Source organism: Choloepus didactylus, chromosome 4, assembly GCF_015220235.1.
Source record: "Choloepus didactylus isolate mChoDid1 chromosome 4, mChoDid1.pri, whole genome shotgun sequence".
Lineage (NCBI taxonomy): Eukaryota > Metazoa > Chordata > Mammalia > Pilosa > Megalonychidae > Choloepus > Choloepus didactylus.
The window spans coordinates 73,240,427-73,261,264 of NC_051310.1; the positions used below are offsets into that span (position 1 = coordinate 73,240,427).

The following is a 20,838-nucleotide window of genomic DNA, read 5'->3' on the forward strand; positions in this document are numbered from 1 at the left end:
GAACATATTAAGGCTGAATGAATGAGTGAATGGATTAATTAATGAATAAATAAGCGAATAAACAAAGCAAGCAAATGCAATGAAGGAAGGCAGGAAGACAGGCAGGCAGGTAGCACTAAAGCACAGATAAAATACACCCTGGGGAAAAAAACTAAAACAAGAAAGATATGTTTCCCAAAAGTTCTTTATACTATAAAACTTAAAAAAAAAAAAAGCCTTGGATCAATAAAACATGATCCCAAAGATAGCATTATAAACTATCAAAGTGAAATAAAAGGGAGGATTGCAGAGCTAAATAAATAAATTGAGAATCAAAACAACACTATTAAATAGCTAATAAATAAATTAGAAATGGAAGGAACAAAACAGACACAGCTGAAAACTGAGTTACTGGCATGAAGGCAAGGCATGAGATAATCAGAGTTTGTGCAGAGGAAAAACACAAAGAGATTAAGTCAATTAGAGAAGAGGTTGGAGATCGAGGTGAAACAAAGATGATACAACCACGGATGAGAGGAGAACACACACATGGAAAATAATAAGTATTCCGGGATAACACTCAGGAGACCTACTGCTGGTTCTAGCAAAATAATAGACTCCATAAACTGAACACATCACCCAGCAACAAAACACCTAGAAATGCTGGATGAAATCAAACACCCTTTAACCTAAGCTCACAAGAGAGGAGGGGAAATTATCAAAAACAAAAAATTGCAAAGGACACTGAAGGAAACACCATAAGAAAAGCGTGAGTTGACACTATGCCAGAGCCAGGGGACAGGGACAGAGGCTGCCACTCATCTTGAGAGAGCTTGACTGATGCTTAAATGGGACTGAATGTGAGGCTTTGACTGCACAGGTGGAGGGGAGTCGAAGCAAGTCCCGCCCACCCCCACCCCACACACACAGCCACATGATGCCCTGATCTTGAGGCTTGAGGATCCCACTACAAGAGCGAAGCTGAAAGGAAGTTTGTCTGCCTCAATCTGTGTTGAAAGGGAGGAAATAAAGGTGTAGTTATAAATCCTTAAAAAAAAAAAAAAGAGTAAAAAAGCCCAGCTTTTTGGGAATGCTCCCACCCTTTCCAGGGTTTAGGCTTTTGTCTCCATGAATCCCACCAAATTATTTGCTTATTTATTCATTAATTAATCCATTCACTCATCTGTCTTCATTTTGATTGTGATTTCAGATTTAAACTGCCCATAATGCCTGGAAACCTCACAAGCAATGAAGGAAGTATAAAAGTTTTTCCAGATCAGTAAAACTTCTGAGGCACCATATTGACACAAAGAGAACAAATAAATAAGAAAACAAATAAAAGTTTTTGCCCAGAAACCACAACAAAGATTATGTCCTCCTGATGCAAAATATAAAATAAATAAGTGAAAAACCTTCCATGTGTGAAAGACAGGGAACCTTATCAGCAAGATTAAACAGAAAAAATTCAGATGCAAGAAATATCAGAAGGATAACACTGAATAAGTATGCTAAAAATGGATGAACATATTAAAGATATCAAGAACACAGCAGAAGAACAATATACTCTGGAAGTTAAATACAGGAAAAAAGAACAAGGGCTTCCTAAAACGAAAACAATAGTCTATGAAGTAAAAAACTCAATTGGTGGGCTAAACAACAGTTTAGAAATAACTGAAAAGATAAAGTAAGCTGAAGGTAGGCTTCAGTTAATGACCTATAATGCAGCTCGGAATGAAGAAAAAGAGATGCAAATATGAATAAGAGGTTAAAAGAAATGAAGGTTACAAGGAGAGATCCATTATGCATATAAAAAGGTTCCAGAAGGAGAAAATTTACAGAAATAATGGCTGAGAAATGTTCAGAATTGATGAACACTCTAATCCTCAGATCAAGGGACTATAAGTCCCTCCAAGAGATAAAGAGGTATGAACAAAAACTAATAACAGCTCAATCATTTTTCAGTTCTGGCATGTAAAGAGATTGGAAACCCTGTACTTACAACAAAAAAAAAACTGAACAAACTGAAAATATTTTTTTGGACCCATGAGAGAATGAGGTGGCAGGGTAAGCCACCAATCAGAAATCTAGAGAAAATGGAGAATCTAAGGAATTACAGCCCAGATCTGCTTACCTGGGGCAGAAGCCCCTGGAGCCATCAACTGGCAGGAACACATAAATGGTAATTTTGATGAACTGCTGGCTACTGGGTGTGAATTAGAGTAAGAGTAAAAAAGCCCAGCTTTTTGGGAATGCTCCCACCCTTTCCAGGGTTTAGGCTTTTGTCTCCATGAATCCCACCAAATTCTCATGATGCATTTGCAAGAAGTATCCTTTTATGGTTCTGGCAGGGGCAGGGAAAGAGTTATCTCAGAGAAATAGCTCAGAGACTTCTCCATAACAAAGACCTACTCTCGAGGTGAAAGGACTTTGCAGGGGTCTTATCCCAGTTGGAGAAAGGGGCATTCTCCTCACTCCAGCACCCTACAGCCTTCCTATCTTACCCAAGGAGGGAAAGAAGCTGTACCATTGGAGAAACACTTGGTAACATAGGCCCACTGAAATATTGAGATTTAATCATAAGATTAGAGGATGCTGCCCCTCACCCACACTTTACCACCATAGAGCAGGGCTCCAGGACAATAATGGATAATATTAGAAAAAGCTGCAAGATGCACTCTCTCTGGGGAGGAGTTCCTATAGAAAGCCAAAGTCAAGAGGGGAGCAAAGGAAGGACCCCTGAAGCTGCAACAAACACCAAAGCCCAACTAATAGCCAGATGAACATAAATTTCTCTCCTAATACCCAATACACCATTTCTGGTTTACAAGGCATGATAAAAAGCAAAAAAAAAAAAAAAAAAAAAAAAAAAAAAAAAAAAAAAAACACAGGCTGAAGAGAGACAGAAAGCAAACATCAGAAAAAGACTCAGACAAGACAGATGTTGGAATTATCATAGAATTTAACAAATCTATAATAAATATGTTAAGAGCTCTGATGGAAACAACAGACATCATGCAAGAATAGATGGGTATGACACTCTGAAATTTGTTCTATAGCTTCTTGTTAAATTGTACTTGGAGGGTTAACACCTTTCTGTACATATGTTACATCTCATAATAAGGAGACAACTAAAACTATGGTACTGTAACCCACAACATTCTTTAAAGTTTCCTATGTAACTACTTGTTAAATTGTACATTGAAAGTTATCATCTTTCTGTATATATGTTAAATTTCACAACTACTTATTAAATTGTACATGGAAAATGTCATATCATGGAAAAAATACCTCAAGAATGAGATGTATGCAATCCAAGACACAAACAGTTTCCTAACTGGAGAAAGGTACAGAAAATCCAGGGCATGCATTATTAAGATATTTTTGATGAAATTCAAGAAAACTCATTTTAGGAGAGAGCTATTGATATAAAAGAAAATCCTGTATATATGTTAAATTTCACAACTACTTGTTAACTTGTACATTGAAAGCTATCACCTTTCTGTATATATGTTAAATTTCACAATAAGGAAATAACTGAAACTGGAACTATAACCCCTAACATTCTTTGAAATTCGCTCTCTACCTACTTGTTAAATTGCACTTTGAAAAGTTATTACTTTTGAGTATATATGTTATATTCCATAATAAAAACTGAAAAAAAATAATAGATGTGTAATGTCAGCAGTGAGATGCAATCTCTAAGGACCAAAAGGAAAGGCTAGAAATAAAAAACCTGATGCCTTTGGTGAAAGTGCCTTTGGTGGGCTCAACAGTAGACTGGACGTGGCCAAGGAGTCAGTAGTGAGAAAATAGGTCATTTGAAACTTTTCTAACTGAAATGCAAAAAGAAGAAAAGAAACAAAGAGAGGGAACTGAAGGAAAGGGGAAGGGAGGGGAACAAATCATCCAAGAACTGTGGGACAATTTCAGAAGGTGTACATACATGTAATTGGATTATCAGAAGAGGAAAGAGAGAACAGAACAGAAGGTATATTTGAAGTAATAATCTCTGAGGACTTTCCGAAATTAAGGTCAGATACAGGAAGCTGAGAGAACACTCTGCAGAATAAATATCCAAAAAACTAGACACAGACCTTACATCTATCACAAAAATTAAATCAAAATGAATCATAGGCCTAAATGGAAAATGGAAAACTATAAAATGGAAAGAAACATAGGATTAAACCTATGTGACCTTGGGTTTGGTGATGAGTTTTTGAATACACCACTGAAAGCACAACACGTGCAAGAAAAAAATTGCTAAATTGGACTTTATTAAAGGTTTTTAAAAACTGCTCTGAAAAAGACACTGTTACAGGAATGATGACAAACTTCGACACCGAGAAAATTTTTCAAAACAAGTATCTGATAAAGGACTTATATACAAAATATACAAAGTACTCCTAAAATTCAACAATAACAAAACAAACAACCCATTTTAAAAGTGGGCAAAAGATCTGAAAAGACAACTCGCCAAAAATATGCAGAAGGCAAATAAACATATAAAAACATGTTTAATATCATTTGTCATAATGGAATTGCAAATTAAAGCAACAATAAGATACCATATATATATATTCGTGGCTATATATATAAAACTGACAAAACCAAATGCTAGCAAGAACATGGAGCTACAGGAACTCTTATTCATTGCTGGTGAGTATGTAAATTAGTACAGTCACTTTAGAAAACATTCGGCAGTTTCTTGCAAACTAAACGTAGTCTTACAATACAATTCAGCAGTCATGTTTCTAGGTATTTACTCAATGATTTGAAAATTTATTTTCACATAAAAAAATGACACATGAATGTTTATGACCCAATCATTCATAACAGCCCCAAACTGAAAACATCTAAAATAGGTGAATGGATAAACAAACTCTGGTACATTTATACAATGGAAGATTATTCATGGATAAAATGAAATGACCTATCAAGCCATGAATGACATGGATGAATCTTATATACATATTGCTAGGTGAAAGAAGCCAGTCTGAAAAGTCTACAGAGTGTATGATTCCAATTGTAAGACATTCTGGAAAAGGTAAAAATGTATAGAATGTAGACCAATCAGTGATAGGTTGGATAGGTGAAGCAGAGGGGATTTGTTTAGACATAAAGTATTTGTCAAAATCCATACAGCTTTACAGCACAAAGAGCAACCTTAAGGCATGCAAAATAAAACAATAGTTGGTGCACCGCAGGATGAAATGCAGAACGTGATGAGAGAACCAAAATGTATTCCAAACGTAGGAAACAACCTCACTGATGGGGTTTGGAAAAAAAGAAACAGACTAAAGTGACTGAAAATGGGTGGAACCTGTAAGAACAAAGCCAAAGAACTGTATATAAGCTCTATGACCCAGATGATGAAAATATTCTTCATGGAGATAGAGGTTAACAATTCTGAAACCAATATACATGTATAATGGTTAACAATTAAGTAAATGAGTGGCAGCTGATGGGAGCAGGGTTTCTCATTATTGGAATTGGGAGTCACAGATAAGCAAGGGCAAGCAGATAGAATGATTTATATGGTAATAGATTAGAGTTGGAGGTATCAGGATGAATTCATGCTTAGCTTAATATATATATGTATATATAAATATATGTATTTACACATATAGATTGTTACATATAGAAAATTTGCAGGTAAGTATATATATATATACACACACACACATATAGAAATATACTGGTTAACATACATCATAAGAAAGGAATAAAAAAATTAAATTACACTAACAATGATAAGGTATGTCAAAAGGATACAGGAGCCAATATGAAACTATAGAATGTGAAAAAGAAGATCCTAAAAACACAGAGTGAAAGACAGTTGACCTACAAGGGAATGACAACTGGCCTCAGAGCACAAGGCAAAGCATAGCAATAGGAGACAAATCATCAAAAGAACAGTTTCAAATCTGTGCAAAGTAAATATGGACTTGAACTTTGAATTCAATGTCTAGCTAAACTGGCATCCAGGAGTAAGGTTAAAATAAAGACAGTTTTCATACAAACAAAGATTTAATTACTGACACCCCCTTGTTGAAGGAATTAGTATCAGGTGTACTCCTGGAAGAAAAATAAATTGAATTTGGAAGAAAACAGTGGGATACCAAAAACTGAATCAGAGTGATTGAAACCCTGCATACCTCATTGAAAAGGATATGCAGAACAAAATAGAAATATTTCCCTCTCTCAAATACTGCATCAAAGGTATATTAAGGGAGGGGCCAGGTTGTGGGGGCTCCTGCAGGAAGATGAGTCAGCATCATTAGGTTTTGTCTGGAGTCAGAGGACAGCAGACAGCTGCGAGTGTGAGGTGGAGGCCAGGCCCTCTTTCATGGCAAGGACAGGATGGCAGAAGCTTTTCTGAGGCACCAGCATGAGGGGTCAGCAGTGCTGAACTCACCCAAAGCAGTCCAAGAGTTTCCCACAGCAGGTGACCCAAAGTGCCTTCCTCTGCCTGCTACTGATGATTCAATTTTACTAAGGACGCACCTCCCTCCGCTGAAATAAAAATACTGAGGGAGTGGTAGGAGCTCTGACCTTTATCTGGCAATACTTCCATCCCCGAGGGAGCCCCATTCATCCACCCCTGACCTAAAGAGGTTCTGCCCCTGTCCCAGGTGGTTGTTCTGCCATTATGTCCTCATGCATGCTGCTACACGCAGCCCTCAGAGCTGAATTCCAGACATAGGAACACAGTGCAGGTGGTGGCAGGGGCGTCTGCATTTAAAGTACTACCCCTGTGAAGCCAGGCGTGGTTGCCTTGGAAATCTGCAGGCTGGAGGAAGGCTACCCAAATCACTTACATCAAGGAAGAAATGAAGAAGCAGCAATACAATCCCTTTATGCAGATTCCCAGGTCACATTGTTATCCTGAGGATTCTAAGATGCCCCAGAGAACATGATCAAGCCTGCAGTTCTCAAATGTATTTAAAGAATCCTATTTTTTGTCCTGTAAAATCTATAAATAGTGAGTTAAGGACTTGCAAAAAAACTAATAAATTACTGGAGCCCAGAAATAACTTTGCAACCCATTCTAACTAATCACTACAGAGCTCTAACACTAAGAAACATTCTATAACTCTCCCTTCCCCAGCTCAAAATTCCACTTCCCGTCTAATCCAGAGCATATTCTGATGTCCTTTTTATATGCAACAATAAGCAGCTAAATAAACCAAATTCACACTATTCACAGCTCTCCTTCTTCTTCTGAAAAGTACAATGAAGTGACGCATGCCATAAGGCACACTACATCAATTACTAAGAAAAATGTTCCATCATAGGATCAGGAAAGGAAGTAATCTCCACTATGCAAATAATTTAATCACCTGAATTATGAAAAAGTTCCAAAGTAATTTTTTTCCCTCAGAGATAACCTTTTGCTATGCATGAGCTAGTTATTATGTCTGGATTTTTTTTTTTTTTTAATTTATAAACCCTGAACTATCTAGGAAGAAATGTGCTCAGTGTAAAGAATGACCAAGTTTAAATAGACACAATAGTTGCTGCTGAATTCCTGTAACACAACTCCCCACCTTCCCACGATATCTTTAACCATTCCTTCTCATGTAGACTGAAATACGTTTACACCTATGTTTATATTCATTATAAACTACCACAACAATCAGCAATAATTAGTTTTGTTTCAATTTAACAACAACAACAAAAAAATGCATTTGCCCTAAGTCAGATTCCACAGACAGTCAGGTTATGAGAGAGGATTAGGTGACGAAATAAGGAGATATTCCCAGGGAAGGAAATACCCACACAAAACTCTGTAATCTGGTCTGAGTACCTTCAGGAACCTGCCAGACAGAAATCGGTCTCTGCCCTTTTCTTATTAGCCTTAAACCACCCTGACTCACTACACCTCCAAGCCACAGTGACTCACATACCCCATCAGGAGGAGCTCCTCAAGATCCAATCTAAGTAGTTCCTGCTAGAGATTAAAGTCACTCCTCTGTTCCTGCATGTTCCCAAGATCTCTGAGAGAATAACTCCATCAGAAAGGCAATGCATGGGGAGAAGGATGTCAAGATGATGGAGAGGACACGATTCCTCACCTGGCTCTTGTGAACTAAACACACCACCAAGAATGAAACTCTTGCCCCCCAAAGAACTCATAAATGAAGAGGAAAGGAATAATACCACAAAGGTTATGGGTATGTATTTCTCCTCTGGGAAGGCAAAACAAAGCTTCCCAAGGCATACAAATGAGAAAAGAAGTGACAGACTGCCATGTAATATATTTGCCTTCTCATATTTCACTGTATTAATTCTGACACCAAATTTGTAAATAATGGGCACAATTCCCAGATACTGCTACATTTCTACACACACACTGGACTCCATCCTCTGGCTGTGGGCTCGTGGCCTTTTCATCGGAGAAAGCAGGAAATGATCCTCAGAGAAGGACTGGCTTCCATATCTGCAGACCATTTCCTTAAATGCATACTTAGACACAGAGGGGTGTATGTGCATGTAAAGCAGATTAAATTACTTATCAAATCAGAATTTTAAAATGATGCACCTCATCGCTGCTGAGGGTACAGTCATACTGGCTGCTTCCATCACTGGGGGTCAGTGTATTAACTGGTACATACTTACTTTCAAGCAACCTTGCAATGCTTCAAAAGACTTTTTGTGCAAGGTATAAATCTAAGTCGTCATGTCACAAGCTGAGACAAAACCCCCACATGACTCCTGTGATGGTTAGGTTCATGTGTCATCTTGGCCAGGTGATGGTTTCCAGGTGATTGGTCAAGTAAGCACTGGTCTAACCATTAGTGCAAGGACATTTGTGGCTGGTTAATGAACCAGAAGGCTGGTTTATTAAATCATCAGTCAATTGACTACACCTCTGACTGATTACATCAATGAAGGGCGTGTCTTCCACAATGAGAGAATTCAGTCAGCTGGATTTAATCCAATCAGTTGAAGACTTTTAAGGGAGAAAGAGGGAGAACCTTCACTTCTTCTTTGGCTAGCCAGCATCTCCTGAGGAGTTCATCGAACACCTTCATCAGAGTTGCCAGTTTGCTTCCTGCCCTACAGAAATTGGACTCATGCATCCTGCCCGACTGAATTTGGACTTGTGCATCCCCACAGTTGCATGAGACACTTTTATAAAATCTTATATTTACAGATCTCTCCTGTTGGTTCTTTTTCCCTAGAGAACCCAAATTAATACAACTCCCAAATTGGAGACAGAAGATACCTGCAAAAGTCGATGCCAAGAAAATGGTGCAACTGGATGAATGGCTGAATAAGCATGAGTTAAACCCCAAAATGTTCTCACACAACTGCTCTGCCCTGCTCCAAGAGAAAACTGGAATTTTACTTTCTAGAGAAGACATACCAGACAGACTCTGTATAATGGATTCCAAGAGGTGAGGCTGCTTTCCCCAGCTCACAGAATTACTGAGGGTCTGATGCAGGTTTTCAGCATTGTTCTTATGGTCCTAAATGCTGTGCTTTTCCCTGAATCTTATTCCAGTAGCAGCTTGTAAATAAGTACAGTGTTTCAATATCATGGGAGTGGAAAAAATCAATTCTGACTGAAAGAGATCCATAAGTGCCTTTATAGAAAGCATCATTGGGAATAGGCCTTGAATGATCTCGTGTTGCCCTTTACAAGCAGGGAAAGTATCAGGACTTATTTCTTCCCTTCTCTCCTGCTGCCATTATTTGACTTCCTCCAGGTTTGGGCTGGGTTAGAAGATGGACCTAAGTGCAATCCACTGCACGACTTCTGACACATGGATTTCCTGGGCACACAACTGTTTGGAAGCTGTGGGTAGTTCCTTAGTACATGGTAGCTCCACTTGCATGAGTTCCATGAATTTGGGCCAGTTGTGGTGTCCAATCAACAAAATAAGGAGACTAATAACAGCACATCCAACAAGGTTGTTGTAAGGGTTATACGAGATAGCACGCTTACCCCAGAGCTGGGAGTCTAAGTGGCCTCTGATTCTCATGACTCACAATGCTGGGGAAACACCGCCCTGCCTACCACTCCTTAACATGTGCACTCCCCCTCCCAGAAGAATGAAGTGGCCCTCAATCCCCTGTGCCCTCAATGAAGCCCCCTTGCCTCCTGGGCCTCCTGCAGGTGGCTTTCCTCCATGAGGCTCCATTAGTGCAAGACACATTGCCATGTTTATTGCTAATATCCACCTGGTGCAGCTTTCCCTGTCTAGCACCTGGCTATTTAACTACTCTTACTCTCTGCAGACTATTGAGTTAAGTCCATTTCTTGAAAATGGCATGTAGCTGGAATTTTCATACTGAACCTAGGGTCCCTGGATTATTTTCCTGAGTTTCTTTTTAAATTTTTATCCTTAAATAATTTCAAACTTACAGGTCAGTTTAAATTAACACCAACTCCATACATAGAACTCTAAGATAACCCCTACCCAGACATCTAGATCAAGCAACTTTTAACATTTTGTCACAGTTTCCATATCATTCTGTGTGTCTATATATCTATCATCTATCTATATATCTTTTTATCTATTTTCTAAATATTTGAGAGTAGATTGTAAACATCATGTTCCTTGAACACTTCCATGTACCTTTCCTAAAAACAAGGATATTCACTTAAGTATAGTTATTAAGTTTGGGAAATGTAAGATTGATATAAAGCTTATGGTCATAAAGTACATTTTTTTCATATGTCCCAAAAATGAATTTCTAGGAATTTTCTCCTCCATTATTAGATCCAGTCCAGGATCATGTATTTCCTTGAATTGCTATTGTTATATATCCCTTCATCACTTAGAGTTTGGAAACATACAAACAACAAGAACTTTGCCATCCCTACCATTCCTAAGCATTCAATTCGGTAGGATTAATCACACAATGTTGTGCAACTCTCACCAGAATCCATTAGCAACATTTTTCATACCCATTATGTACGAACTTCCCCTTTTCCTCCTCCCCCACTGCAGCAACCTATAGTCTACTTTCCGTAACTATGAATTTGCATATTCGAGCTATTTCATATAAGTTGAATTCACTATTTAAACTTTTGTGTCTGGCATATTGCACTCAACATTATATATATTACAGGTTCACCCATGTAGTGTCAAGTATCAGAACTTCATTCCTTTTTAGGCTTGAATAATATTCTATTGTGTATGTACTTCATGTTTTATCTCTTTATCTGCTGATAAACCTTTGGGTTGCTTCCACTTTTTGGCTATTGTGAATAATGCTGCTAAATATTGCTGTAAAGATCTCTGACTCAGTCCCAGCTTTCAATTCTTTTGGCTTTATACCTAGAAGTGGGATTGCTGGGTCATATGGTAGTTCTACATATCTATTTGAGGAACTACCAAATTAATTTCCATGGTGGATGCAACATTTTACATTCCCACCAACAGGGTACAAAGGTTCCTATTTCTATATATCCTTGTCAGCACTTGCTACTTTCCATTTTTTGAAACAATAGCCATTCTAATAGGCTTGGTGGTATCTTATTATTGTTTTGATTCACATTTCCCTAATGCCTAACAATATTGAGCATCTTTTCATGTGTTTATTAGCAATTTGTACAGCTTCTCTGGAAAACACGACCTTTGCCCATTTTTTAGTGAAACCTTTAGAATTTCTTCCCATTTCTTTCCATGCATACTTTTCTAATATTTTCTTTGTAACATCGTAAATCTATAGCAAGCTCATTTGGTCTGATACAAACTTAACTTCAGTATCATACATACTCTATGTTTCTGTAGCCCTCCATTACCCCACCTTTATGTAGTTCTTGGAACAAATTAAATATTTATACACTATATATCCAAAACCAATGGTTTATCATGACTTTTTATACATTTGCATTTTAAATCCTACAGGAAGTAAAAAGAGGATTTACAAACTAAAAATACAACTTTGCTGGCATTTATATTTACACTTGCTGTTACCCTTACCAGAGATATTTATTTCTTCATGGAACTTTGATCTGTTGTCTAGTGCCCTACTCTTTCAACCTGAAGAACTCTCTTTAACACTTCTTATATGGCTGATCTAGTGATAACAAACTCTCTCAGCTTTTGTTTACCTTGGAATACCTTAATCTTTCTGTCAATTTTGAAAGGCAGTTTTGCTGGATACAGAATTCTTGACTAGGAATTATTTTGCTTTCAGCACTTTCAATATGTTATCCCACTGCCTTTTTCTATCCATGGTTTCCCGTGAGAAATTGACACTTAGTCTTATTGAGGTTCCCTGTTTGTGACACTTTTTTTTTCCTCTTATGGCTTTCAGAATTCTCTCTTTATCTTTGGCATTTGACAGACTGATTATCATATATCTCGTGATAATCTATTTGGATTTATCTTGTTTGGAGTTTTTCAGCTTTTGGATGTATATATTTAAGTCTTTCATTAAATTTGGGAAGTTTTTGGCCATTATTTCTACAAATATTCTTCTCCCCCTTTTTGTCTTTCTCCTTTCCTCTAGGACTCCCACAACGTGTATATTGGTTTTATATATTGCTCGACGGTGTGCCACGAATCTCTCAGGCTGTGTTAACCTTCCATCTTCTTTTATCTTTTTGATCCTCATGCTGAATAATTTCAACATTCTTATCTTCAAGTTCACTAATTCTTTCTTCTGCCAGCTCCCATTGGCTGTTGAAACCCCCTAGGGAATTTTAAAAAATTATTTCTGTTACTGTGATCTTCAGCTCTGTTTGGTTCCTTTTAATGATGTCTATCTCTTTACTGACATTCTTTGTGTGTTGATCTGTTGTTTTCTGGATTTCCTTTAAAATTTTGTCCATATTTTCCTTTAGCTCTTGAGCATATTTAGAACCATTTTCTAAAAGTGTCTGGTAAATTCAATCTCTGGTCTTCCTCATTGATGGTTTCTAATTCTGTATTCTGCTCCATTACATGAGCCATCATTTCCTGTTTCTTTGCATGTTTTCTAATTTTTTGCTGCTATTTTAATATATTGTTCTGGTTTGCTAATGCTGCCATTACGCAAAATACCAGAAATGGATTGGCTTTTATAAAGGGGGTTTGTTTGGTTACAAATTTACACCTTAAGGCCATAAAAATATTCAAATTAAGGCTTCAACTCGAGTATATCTTCAGTGAAGGAAGGCCAATGGCATCCAGAAAACATTTGTTAGCTGGTAAGACATGTGGCTGACATCTGCTTATCCTGGGTTGTGTTCCAGCTCCTCTCTCAGCTCCTGTGCATTCTTCAAAATGTTGTTCTTCAGGCATTTTTCCTGTCTTAGCTTCTCCGGAACAAACACTGGGCTAGCATCTCCAAAGTGTCAGCAAAAGTCTGCTTTCAACAGCCATCTCCAAAATGTCCATGAGCTGCTCTGCAAAATGTCACTCTCAGCTGCTCTTAGGTTGTTCTGTTTGTGAGCTCTTTTATAGGACTCCAGTGATTAAATCAAGACCCACCCTGAATGGGTGGTATCCATATCTCCATGGAAATAGTTCAATCAAATGTTTCACTCACAGTTGATGACTCAGTCAAAGGATTCCAACCTAATCACACTTAAACTTCTGCCCCCAAAAGATCACATTAAAGAACATGACATTTGGGGGGACATAATATATCCAAACAGCACATATGTTATCTCTGAAATTTAAGACACTTAGGCATCTGTTTCTTAAGCTTGTATACCCACTAATGTTACAACAGAGATTTCATTGAAAGCCAGGAGTTGACCAGAAAAAAAAAAAAAAAAGAAGAAGAAGAAGAAGAAGAAAGAAAAGAAAAGAAAAAGAAAAACCACTTTACCACCTCAGTTTTTTTTCAGGTTGGCCAGTGCAAGTGCTCTAGTGCTCTTCTCCAGAGCACAGCTATCTTAACAATAAATTTAGAGAACAGCCTGAGGCAGAAGCATATGGTCCACCGTGGTCTTTGCAGCACAAGTGTCTTTTCCTGGGCATACACATGTAGTCCGAGGAAATCACACATTTACACAGAGCCAAGTGTCACCTGTTCCCCAGGAATTAGGGCTTCCTCAGAGTCCTGGGCCCTGCACTGTGTGTGCCACAGCCAGCAAACTTTTGCGCCGGGCAGCTGTGATTTGCCTGCTCTCCCACATTGCTCTGTAGGAGCCACATGCGAGGCAAATTCTGGAATGGCAAGCCTGTGATGAGTTCGCAGGTTCAGTCTCTCAGACAGATTGCACAGGCTTGCGTGATCCCAGGATGTGCACTAGGGTTATTCTGCTGTCTCCAGAGGTGGGACCAGGGATCTGCAGCAGAGGTCTGTGCTGGGTCTGCATAAAGATGGGGGAGGGGCAGCCAGGGCACCACAAGTCAGATTTCCCACCATTTTCAAGTTGCCTTTTTTTAAAATTTTAGCACTTGCCCTGTTTCTGCTTTTCTCTACCCTTTAGCTGTTCTCTGGAGCTTTGAGAAAAACAGTTCTGCCATTCTTGTTTGTTACTTAAACCTTCTGTGGGGGATCAGAGCCCTAGAATGGCTTACTCCACCATCTTCATGATTGGAACTCCCTCTATTTTTAAGTAGTGTTTCTATCCCACTCATAACATGGTAGTTGCAGGTAAGATTGGGCTTGTTTCTGGCATCATAATGCGTTGCTTATTTACCAGAGTTTTTTTTACTGTATTTTCTAAAAACATTTCTTAACTTTATTGGATTGTTCAAGTTTCTTTGTTCCATATTTCTTCTTTAAGTTTTGAAAATTTTACATCCTATTCCAATTCTTAGAGTAAAACAATTGAAACACATACCTTGACATGTATTTTTTCTGTCTATGCCTGGATAAATCATACACACACATACATATGTACATATATGTACACACCTGCCTTCATCTATACAGACATATACATTATACATACACACATAGACGAGACAGAGAGAGAAAGACCTCAGAATGCATTTTTTCCTGCTTTTCCCTCATCTGATATACCACTTCCCCCTCCAACTTTCAACATTTCAGCAGGGCTTTTATGGTGAGAAACGCTACAATTTGGGTTACAGATTGCTATTAATGTTTCAGTGATTGTTGCTGTTTGAAAATTGAAACTTAATTAGGCTTAATGACAAATTTTTCTGGTCTTTGACCATTTGTACTTCTTATGCCTCACAATTCAGCTGAGTGTGTGTCCGTTTTTGCATAACTGGAATACAATATCTAGTAATTCTTCCAGATAGTTTGTGGGTGGTAAACTTTGGGAGTTTACATCTTTGAAGTTTTTTTTTTTTCTTTTTTTTTCTAATTGACTTTGCAGAGATTTTTACAATTGTAATCAGTTTCTCCTCTGGGTTTGACATTATTTCCCCCACTATCTTCTAAAATCCCAGATTTTCTGGTAAGAAGACAGGTATTATATGGAACTCATTCTTTGGTGGATAATTTTACTCTGCCTTCCTGGAGGATTTAAAATTTTTTTTCTTAATTTTGGTGTACTGAAATTTAAGTACCCAGCGGATCTTTTACATCTAAGGATTTATGTGTCCCTTCAACTCTAGAAGCTTTATTTTCCCATTGTATTTACATTTGTGTCTTTTCCATTTCTTTAGTTGCCTCTTTCTAATGTATCTATTAGACTCAGGTCAGAATTTATTACAATATCTACTGTAAATCAATGGTTTCTAAACACAGTTTTCCCAGTAAAGCCTCCTTAATAAAGGCAAATATCAGGTATGAGGTGGCAAGTACTTGAGATAGACCCAGAGCACCTCATTTTATTTTTGGCCAGAAAACAAAAGAAATTATCAGAAATCACAAGTAACACACCAATGAATGCAGAAGCCAACACGACAACAGGAGCATCAGAAAGAATTATAACTGCAGTGGATTAAAACATAGCAAATACAAAATAATTTCACTAATTCAAAATGATAGTAAAAAGTAAAGCTTCGTAGGTCCCCTATTTAAATATCTTGGATATATATATTCATAATACATTTAAAAATAAACAAGCAAACTAGTATGTCCTGAAAACAAAAAATACAAAGCAGATCTGGGTTCAAGATGACACAAATAATCATTATAATAATAATACCTACCCCACATGGTCATTAGAGGGACAAAAATAGCAAGGTGAACGTGCTTTGAAAACTTAAACGTTATATACAGAGAGATGATGTTATTTTAAGTCTCTTTTCAAATACAGAAATTGAATACAAATAATTCACCCAAAATCATACAATCAAAGCTATTTAATAGTGGAGAGACAGGCCCCCAATCCCGAGCCACCCCAGATCCTCAGCCACAGCTCTCTGCAGATTTCTGCACAGAGATTTAATGATTGAGTCAGAAGGAGACTTTCTTTCCTCCAAAAAAGTGGCATTGCATCTAAAATAGATGCAATCTCTTCAAATTTAGTTAAACCTATAGATTGTATCCATTTTGCTGTTCATTTTCTCTGTTTGAGAATAAGTTTCAAGAACTTTAAAAGTGCTTCTATCTAATTCCCTGTACTTTTTAAGTGATATTTGGAAACATCCAGTAACCCAGTGGAAAGGAAAAGAGTTACAATTGTTGTCTGCTGGCCTTGTGACTTCACATCCATCACCAGCTGCTTCCAGAAGATGCAAAACACCACTGGAAAGAAAACACATTTCCTGCCATGAATATATTTTGTTTTTAATTTTAATCCACTGTCCATAATTTTCCAGGCCCCAAACAACAGGGGTGCCATCAGAACACTTATTGCATGCCAGACGGTTATCGTCAGACCACAGCCATCAGACTCAGTGCCACATACACCGGTAATCAAGATGGAAGGTACAAACCACCCTGACTCCTTCAGAGGGTGTGATAGTGAATTTTGAGTCAACTTGGCTAGGCAAAGGTGTCCAGTTGTTTGGTCAAACATTGGTTGAGATGCTGCTGTGATGGTCCTCAGTAGATATGATTAGCCTCTAATCAGTCAACTTCAAGTTAAGGAGCTTACCCTCCATAACATGTGTGGGCCTCATCTAATTAGTTGGCTATCTTAGGAGCAAAGAATGAGGTTTCCTAGAGATGAAGAAATTCTGCTTCAAGACTACAATATCAGCTCCTGAGTTTCCAGCCAGCTGGCTTGCTGTACAGATATCAGACTTACATGAACCAATTCCTTAAATTAAATCTCTTAATGTATATGTACATATATCCTTTTGGTTTTGTTTCTCCGCGGAACTGTGACTGATACCGTGGGAAAGGAGGCAAGGAGGAACTTTCTATAGCTGTGTGCCTCCTTCAGGGTGCATATAACTCTGACCCAGGGTACAGATGGCTGAATACAATGCCCCTTTTGTTCTTGGACCCACCAGTCTGTAGTGAAAGCCTCCAACTCAGTTCCTACTTAGCTTGGAGTTGTAAACCCCCAAACCACTAACAGACCCATTAGATTAAAGCTAGGTCAACACACCCACATATGGAGGGACTCTCCTGCAAAAAAATGGTCCAGACTGCCTAAAATTTACCAAATTAAAAAAAAAAAAAATTCTCCTGACTTCAATTGCCTACAGGGTATGTTTCTGAAGAATAACCACAAACACCTGAATATTTGCAAATATCAGGGTTAATTGACTTCATCCATTTTTATAAACATACCTGATATTCTTAAGATTTCATCAAAAAATTTAATTATCTTTACTATACAGATATTTGACGAAACTGTAAAATACTGACCCAAATGATCCAGTCACAAATTTATTGAGCAACTTTACAACATTTGATGAAAAATTTAAAGATTAACACTTGTTATTTTAAAAAGAAAACCTTTTTAAATATGTTTTCAAAACTTATTTTTGAAAAGGTTGGCTTTCAACTTGGCAGATGAAATCACTGCCCTCCCCCCTACGTGGGATCAGACACCCAGGGGAGTGAATCTCCCTAGCAACATGGAATATGACTCCCGGGGAGGAATGTAGAACCGGCATCGTGAGATGGAGAACATCTTCTTGACCAAAAGGGGGATGTGAAATGAAATAAAATAAGCTTCGGTGGCTGAGAGATTCCAAAAGGAGCCGAGAGGTCACTCTGGTGGGCACTCTTAAGCACAATATAGACAACCCTTTTTAGGTTCTAATGAATTGGAATAGCTAGCAGTAAATACCTGAAACTATCAAATTATAACCCAGAACCCTTGAATCTTGAAGACGATTGTATAACAAGGTAGCTTATGAGAGGTGACAACATGATTGGGAAACCCATATGGACCACACTTCTCTTTGTCCAGTGTATGGATGGCTGAGTAGAAAAATGGGGGCAAAATTAAATTAATTAATTAATTAATTAATTAATTAATTAAAAGGTTGGCTTTTATAAGCTTTTATTTTTAAAGCCCATACAATGTTATAGTTAATATATAAGCCATGAATCTAAAGTCAGGATTTTCCAAGCAAACCTACCAAAAAGCTAATTACCTACTTAAGGACTGTGTTTGAATACAGTCAGTGTAAAAGGTTTTAATTTGCATAGGAAACTTTGGGGAATTGTGCTTTGATTTTCCTTCCAAGTCAAGACAACAAACACCCCAAACAAAAATAAAAACAAAAACTCCATTTCCATCTCATTTCTGAGCCACTATCATCAGATAATGCCTTGAGAGACACCCTGCTTTTCCTAAGTCACAAATCCATCCTAAGAATAAAAATATCCCTATTGAAAATTATTCAAATAATAGCACTTGAATCCCTGGATGAGTTCCAAAATATCTGATATTTTAGTAATTCTTTTAGATAAATACATCATCTTTTATGGTGACTGCTTCAAAAGAAACTCATTTATATTTACATAAAATATCATTTATGTAATAAGTATGTAAAAGAGTTTATTAACTCATTCTTCATAAATTCATGTCAAAGGTGTCACAATGGAATAGGGGATCACAACTTCTATTTATGAGACAATACCTTTTCAAAAATATTTTAAATAGTTCACAAAGGCCATCTGAAGTGCATAATCACAAAACATTCCAAAGCACCCCACTGACTGAAGAAAATGACAGAAACTACTTTATCTAAAGGTAATCAGTGCTCAGTCAGTTTACAGGAGCCCAATAAATATCAAGGAGATATTGTGGGTTATATCTCAACGTGGATTTGTGAATTAAATAACAGATTAAAATACAAATCACTATATTTTGCCTACTAGCTTAATTTCTGACAAAAATATCCCGTAGGTTTCTAATTCAAGATGTAGCTTCAACACATCCATTTCTGCTTTCCTTCAACTCCATTAAAATTAAAGGAGGTAGGACACTCGGCGGCCACTGTGCAGATCGGACTCCTCTCGCTCGCGCGCATCGCTCGGCTTCCTCTACAACCATGTCTGACAAACCCGGTATGGCTGAGATTGAGAAATTCGATAAGTCGAAATTGAAGAAGACAGAAACGCAAGAGAAAAATCCACTGCCTTCCAAAGAAACGATCGAACAGGAGAAGCAGGCAGGCGAATCGTAACGAGGTGTGCGCCGCCAATATGCACGGTACATTCCATAAGCATTGCCTTCTTATTTTACTTCTTTTAGCTGTTAACTTTGTAAAATGCAAAGAGGTTGGATCAAGTTTAAATGACTATGCTGCCCCTTTTCACTTCAAAGAATCGAGAACTACTGACAAGGAAGGTCACGCCTGCCTCCCCCATCTGCCTGTCTGGCTGGCAGGGTAGGAAAAGAACTTGCATGTTGGGGAAGGAAGAAGCTGGGTGGGACGACAGTGAATCTAGAGTAAAAGCAAAGCTAGTCCAAGATGCCCTACAGGCTGTAAAATGCAGTTTAATCAGAGTGCCATTTTTTTTTTTTTTTGGTTCAAATGATTTTAATTATTGGAATGCACAATTTTTTTAGTATGCAAATTAAAAGTTTTAAAACCTGAAAAAAAAATAAATTAAAGGAGGTAAACCAGTATAAACTCCCCAAAACAATGGGGTTCATCAGAATACAAGATAAAGCAGCAAATTTCAGGAAAGGAGAAGACACATGCAGGCAGAGTGTGAATGCTAAAAGAAAGTGAAGGAAGCCATCCCCTAGGATGTTGGTGGAGGGCTGCAGTGTCAGAACAGAAGTGCCCTTTTTAAATGTGGTCACCAAAAAATCTATAGCTCACATATTGTATTTTTATCAGAAAACTCTGGATTAGAGAATAAAGAAGCTAGTACAAAGAGATGTCCCTGAGCAAAGCAGACAGCCCTTTTGTATTAACGGTCCTCAAAAGCCTTAGCCCTAAACCCCGCTAATCCTCAAACTCCAAAACCCCCTAACCTCCAAACTCCCAAATCCTCTAGAAACAAAACCCCCTAACCATAAACTCCCTTAACCCTAAAGGATTAACCCTACAGCTGGAAGACACTAAGCCCCACACTCAAATGTAGCACTCTCAGCCAACTTTCCTGTTCCCTAATTTAAAAATATGAAGAGAACGCTATGAACCAGAAGCATTTTAGGAAAGCCTGCAAAAAACAAAAAGTAAAAATAAATGGAACAATAGATAAATACAAATAAAATGGAAAGAAATAAAAATACTAACCCTAGAAGAAATGTTATTTAGTTAAGAAAGAACTGGAAAAAATGAACAAATAAACAATACCCTGCAATTTGTATCCTCAGAGAAATTCAAGAAAATACTTTATTTATAAGGCACAAATAGAAAGCTATAAAAAGAAGAGAACAAGAAAAGAGTCCTGCAAAAAGAATATGGCTTTTTCTGGGGGACATAACACATTCAAACTGGCACACCACCTAATAGGAATTCAAAAAATATAATTGCTATGAAAGAACCCAATAGAAGCTTGGAAAACAAAAAAGAGAAACATTTTCCAGCTACAGAACAAAATGAAAGGAAAGAAATTTGAAAACGAATACACCCCAATATCCACCTGTTCTAGTTTGCTAACGCTGCTGGAATGCAA

At 37.6% G+C, this 20,838-nt stretch overlaps 2 protein-coding genes across 2 annotated transcripts in view; one reads left to right on the forward strand and one right to left on the reverse strand.

Moving 5' to 3' along the window:
* The window catches only part of CHRNA7 (cholinergic receptor nicotinic alpha 7 subunit), a 100,243-nt gene that overhangs the window by 65,593 nt on the left and 13,812 nt on the right, over positions 1-20,838 (reverse strand).
* Positions 19,204-19,446, forward strand: LOC119533239 (thymosin beta-4-like). The gene has a single exon (XM_037835322.1). It carries the CDS (start codon positions 19,257-19,259, stop codon positions 19,389-19,391), a length of 135 nt encoding a protein of 44 aa, XP_037691250.1. The 5' UTR covers positions 19,204-19,256; the 3' UTR covers positions 19,392-19,446.

What these genes read in the sequence shown, in the direction of transcription:
- LOC119533239 (XM_037835322.1), top strand. Translation starts at nt 19,257, where the DNA reads ATGTCTGACAAACCCGGTATGGCTGAGATTGAGAAATTCGATAAGTCG.